Source organism: Pteropus vampyrus, unplaced genomic scaffold, assembly GCF_000151845.1.
Source record: "Pteropus vampyrus isolate Shadow unplaced genomic scaffold, Pvam_2.0 Scaffold178, whole genome shotgun sequence".
Lineage (NCBI taxonomy): Eukaryota > Metazoa > Chordata > Mammalia > Chiroptera > Pteropodidae > Pteropus > Pteropus vampyrus.
The window spans coordinates 759,480-764,693 of record NW_011888959.1 but is presented as its reverse complement, the minus strand read 5'-3'; the positions used below and the strand labels follow the sequence as shown (position 1 = coordinate 764,693).

General features: G+C 53.0%; 1 protein-coding gene across 1 annotated transcript in view; it reads left to right on the top strand.

Annotated features, from left to right (window-relative positions):
• Positions 1 to 5,214, top strand: part of PPP2R5C (protein phosphatase 2 regulatory subunit B'gamma) — a 92,603-nt gene that overhangs the window by 75,810 nt on the left and 11,579 nt on the right. Inside the window, 5 exon segments of the mRNA XM_023537136.1 lie at positions 458 to 655; positions 1,806 to 1,831; positions 2,246 to 2,310; positions 3,820 to 4,055; positions 4,315 to 4,374. Of these exon segments, the coding sequence (XP_023392904.1) occupies positions 458 to 655; positions 1,806 to 1,831; positions 2,246 to 2,310; positions 3,820 to 4,055; positions 4,315 to 4,374 (585 nt within the window).

Here is a 5,214-nt window from a genome sequence, read left to right as displayed (position 1 = left end):
TGAATGAAGACTTTCTGTTTTTATTTTTTATCATTTAACACTTCGTGTCATTTGAACGTCCTCCAGTTTATCCACTGTGTTGTCGGTAAACGTTTAAGTGTTTCAACTTTCTCTCCTTTGCCGTCATAAACAATTAGACGTGTGTCCCCGTCTCGTACACAAGTGACCGTTTTTTTAATTGGGTGGTTTTTTTTTTACTATCGAATAACAAAGTGAAAAGTGTCAGGCACCCGTTTAAACGTCTGAATATTCTTTTTAAAGTTAGCGATGGCATAGGAAAGGTGAACACTGTGACTCCCGGCGCTCTTCTGTCTGGTCCTCAGTCTTTCGCAGTTTTCTTGTCGAGGTCATCGTGTTCGTAGTGAGGATACATGAGAAAGGCCGAATACTGTATTCCTGAGTGAAACTGGCTTCTGATCTCTGCCGTTTTAAGCTTCTGAATGCCGTGTGCGGGCAGACGCCCCACCTCGCACAGACTGAGGGCCGCTCCCGAGCGTGTCGCCGAGCGGCTGCCTGCAGAGTGCCCGTCCCCGCTCTCTCCCCGCTGGGGCCTCCTCACAGCCCTGGCTGGGGTTCTGGAGGCTCCCAAGGTGGTGAACCGAACCTTCTCGGACTCCAGTATCAAACGAAGCCTGCGCTCCAGCTTAGAGTGCAGGTGTGTTATCTTTATCCTCCTTAACTAAACCGAAGATGTGTTTAGGAAGGAAAAGGAAAATGAGATGGTGCTAAGAATAAAAAAGCCTTTTATAATGACTTTTCCTCAGGGGTGACGCATCCTAATTTGAATTCTTCTATGTGAGCGTCTTCTTCAGACTGAGGGTGAGAGTTTTTACTGGCGAAAGTAACATGGGAAGAAATGCTAACACACCGCCACCCTTTTTCAAAAATAAAAAGGCAAAGAAAAATACGGAAGGAGAGAAAGAGTATGCAAAGTCTTCTTTTCATGATTTTTCTTTGTGCACATTTTCGTACTCTCTCTAGTGGCTAAAGAAGTCACACTGTGTTTACCACTGACTCAGGCTGCTGCCACCAAGCCCCCTATGTGTGCTGTCAGAGCCCAGGGCCTCGTCCTGCTCAGCGAGACTCAGAAAGCGGGGTCCAACCTGTTTCCTCTCGCCTAGAAGTGACGTGAAAGCTGATAGAGTTAATAAATGCTTTTAATGCCCACTGAGAAAGGTGACGTAAGTCTCCGAGAGCGGAGGCTTTCGCTGGCGGAAGGGAGGCAGAGAAGGCGTGCTGGCTTCGGCGGCCCCTCTGTCTCAAGCAGCAGACAGAAGGCTGGCTTGGCAGGAGCACAGGGACACACCAGGCCCCCACGCCGTTCCCCAGCGTCTGCACCCAGGATCACTTCTTAATCCCCTCAGCACAGGTGGTCATGGTACCCGCTCGACTGTGGGAAGCAGATTTAAGTTCCCGCACATTAAAAACGTTCAGAGCCCTGCCTCGGTCAGTCCCCTCCTCTGAAGTTCATGCTTCACCAGAATACACAGGCCGTTGTGTCACGCTCGGCGTCGGAAGCTTGTCGGTAATGAGGTGACGTGTAGGCCCCTGGGAAGGCGGGCGACCGCCCGGCAGCCTGCGAAGGACACTGGGCGCGCTCCTGCGGTCCGCTGCGTCCAGGCTTGAGACTCCTTCAAGGAGGAGCTGTTTGGAGGTGCTCGGCGCCCCTGTTTGTGGTCTGTAATTAACGTTTCCCATTTGCAAACCGCACACGGGGCCTGGAAGGTCGCCGGGCGCCCGAGCACGGCTCCGTCGTGGGAAGAACAGAAGCCCCGCTCTTTTCTGCTCACTTGTCTGTCTCCCAGGCTGATCAGTGCGACTGTGCGGCCTGGTGGGAACTCCCCTGCCCTTGGCAGGCCAGGACTGTGGGGGGCGGGCAGTGCACCCCAGCGTGCCAGACGGGGCCACTGCACGTGCCAGGCCTGCCTGTCCTCTCCAGAGATTCCGGAGGAAAGGCCAGTTCTCGGAGCGCTCCCAGCAGCGAGCGGCCCTCGTCACCTGGGCTTAGCGTCCCCGGGCAGACACCCCTCCACGCACGCTGTCACTCTGAAACAGCCGGTGAGCCGTCTGCTCAGAGGTCGCTCCGAATAGTCTGAGAAGTGGGCCCAGCGCGTGCCCCTGGTTCCAGAAGTGAAACCTTTCCCAGCGACACTGAATGGCTCCGTCAGTTGCTCCTGCGGGTCACACGTGAACGTGTTTGTGCTACAAAGTTCCATTTGTCCGGCGGCGAGGAGCTGGGCCTGAGCTGCGGTCTGCGCGTGCTGTGTTCGGGCAGCGCTTCTCATACACGCGAGGGATGCTAGAAATTCGGTAAATGTCTGTTAACTTACTCTGAGGAAAAAAGCAGAGGGAAGTCATTAAACGATGCATTTTTTAAAAATAATTCCTCTTAAAGTCAGTTGTGTCGTAAATTTTTACATCAGGCGTCAGAACAAGAAGCGCTTTCTTTTTTTATAAATTTTGGGGTTTTACAAAGTGTCATATGAAAGGTTATCCAGAAGCCCGAATGCCAAGAGCATCAAAACAGAATCGTTCTAAATGGGTGTCGCTCAGAAACCACCGTGCATTTTAGCAAGTAGTGATTAAAAGGCCAGTCTGCTTAGCAAAATAAAATGCTAAGATTTGAGTTGGGGTGACCTGCAGGGCTGGAAGTGACTAGTGATGGGAACCGCCAGCCAGTCCACACGAGCCGGCGTTGCGGTGACTCCCGCCACAGTCCCAGTGCGGGCGGCTGGGTGGCGATTTCCGAGGCCGAGCCCCTGCTCTAAAGCAGCGGGTTGCAGCCGTACAGTTACGCGTGCAAGTCTGCGTGTGTTCCTCACGTGTGCTGACAGGTAAATGCCGTGGATTGTTGTGCTGTTTTCGACTTAAGATAGCTAAGCTCGAGAAACCTTAATGTGCATGGGGTCAAATCTGATATGCCAGTGGACGGTATTTACTGGTATCATGGTAGGAAACTTGGAAACTAGGAATAAACAACGCTTGCCCGGCTGGAGCTCTCTGCCTGTCTGACTCGGGCAGGGAACGTAACCCCAGCACCCACAAATTGGGAGGCTGCTGCTGCCAGGCCCAACGTGCCGTCTGGGTGGGGACCCAGCTGAGGCCCCACAAGACCAGTCCTCAGGCAGCTGCGTGGGGGGCAGTCCTCACGGGGGCCCCGGGGGTGGGATTGCTGGGCCCCCAGTCTTTAATGAGGGCTCTGAGCAGTTGGTGACCAGCCTGAGTCACACGCGCAAAGGGCAGTGTGGGCCTGAGCCCAGGTCCCACTGCTGCCCCCTGTGGTGTGAGCTGACAACATCAGCATGTTTCCTGTTTTTTATACATTTTAGTGCAGTCGAAAACACTATATATATTCATACACTGTACACACAGCATGTATGTTTGTGTATAAATGTATGTAAATCATTAATTTGAGAAAGAAATCGATTGTGCATATATATATTGCCAACAATTTTAGAACTGGCCACTTACACACTGAAACGTGTACATGATTCACACGCTCTGTTTGTCCATCGGTCTTCTCTAAACTCCTAACTGCCTATTTTTTTGTATTATTTTTAAAAGAACTGACTCTTGAAAAGGTGGTTAATCAGAGTGCGTGGGTCACGTAAATGAAAATTGTGATTCTAAAGTATATAAAATTAGACCTATTCCTCTAATTATAAAAAACCCACGTGCTAATTGGCCAAATCACTGTTTCTCCTACGAGGAAGAAAGCACCACCCTATCTCATCGCTGGGCGGTGGGCGCGAAAGAACAGACTCTCGGCTCACGGGTGCGGGGCGCCGTGGACGTCACACCGCGCTGTTTCTTCTGCAGGTGGTGATGGCACTTCTCAAATACTGGCCAAAGACTCACAGTCCAAAAGAAGTGATGTTCTTAAACGAGCTGGAAGAGATCCTAGACGTGATCGAACCGTCGGAGTTCGTCAAGATCATGGAGCCGCTCTTCCGGCAGCTGGCCAAGTGTGTCTCCAGCCCCCACTTCCAGGTACGGGCGGGGGCGGGGCGGGGGTGACAGGGGTCCGTCCGTGTGTGGTCTCCTGTGCTTCTCGTGTAATCTGAAGGTGAACGTCAAGCTTTCGCTTTAATTATGCTTCAAAATAAAATGCTAAGGTTTTAATTCCGTAAAATATGCTTTAGTCTCTTGTCCCTGTCGCTGGAAACATTTCTCGGTGAGAGTCGTTTAAGATAGCTTCTCTGAAACTGTTCAGTGTGCTCCCAAGTGCCTGAAACTCTGTTTTCCACAGCTGATCAATATTTACGGATACCATGATGGAAACACACCCAGCTGTGAACTCTCGCCCTCCATAAGGCCCTTCGTTTCTGAGGTTATATAAATCCGTCTCCCTTCTCTCTTTCGAAACAGTCAATAGTCCTGCTTTTCGTCGCTGTGAAATTCCTGCTTGAAAAGGTGCCTCAGTCAAGTCACTTTCGACTTCCTTGTTCCGATTTCCTTCGGAACCCTTCAGGCCTCTTCCAGAGGTTGTCCCAGTGGCTTTATTCAGCCCTTCCGCCTCCACCGAGGAACTGGCCTCCCCATCTTTCTGTCGTGTTGACCAGATATTAATTGTAAACTCGTCACGAACACGGTGAAAATCAAGGCGTAAAATAGGCAAAACCGCAGTCTCCCTGGGGAGTTGGCGACTCAGCGCGGCCCCATGGGACGTGTACTTGCTGCCGACGGCTCCAGAACCGTGGCCCCGGCCCCTCGCACCCACCGCGCACTCCCCTGCTGCCCCCATCTCGTCCTCAGCCAGCCGCCGAGCTGCCATCTCACACCCCTCCTACCTCGGGTTCCTCTGCAGGGACGTGCTCCATGACCACATCTCCCCCACGCACACACCAGCAGCCCCTGTCCCCTCCCCTGCTGCTCGTCACCGCATGCATCACGCCTTCTAATAAATCAGATAATCCCCCGCCATGGAACGTAAGCCCCGTGAAGGCAGCGACTTCCGCCTCGCCGTGTCCCTGCCTAGTCCCCAGTGCCGACGGCACGCCACACGTGTGAGAGACGACACGTGCCGTGGACGGGCGGGTGATGGCTAAAGGGAGCGTGTCGTGGACGGGCGGGTGATGGCTAAAGGGAGCGTGTCGTGGACGGGCAGGCGATGGCTAGAGGGAGCGCATTTGGTCCGTGTCCAGCATGCATGTTTGCTGCATAAGTGGTGACGGTGTCCTCTGCGCAGGAAGTCGCCGGCCTCCTCGTCGAAGG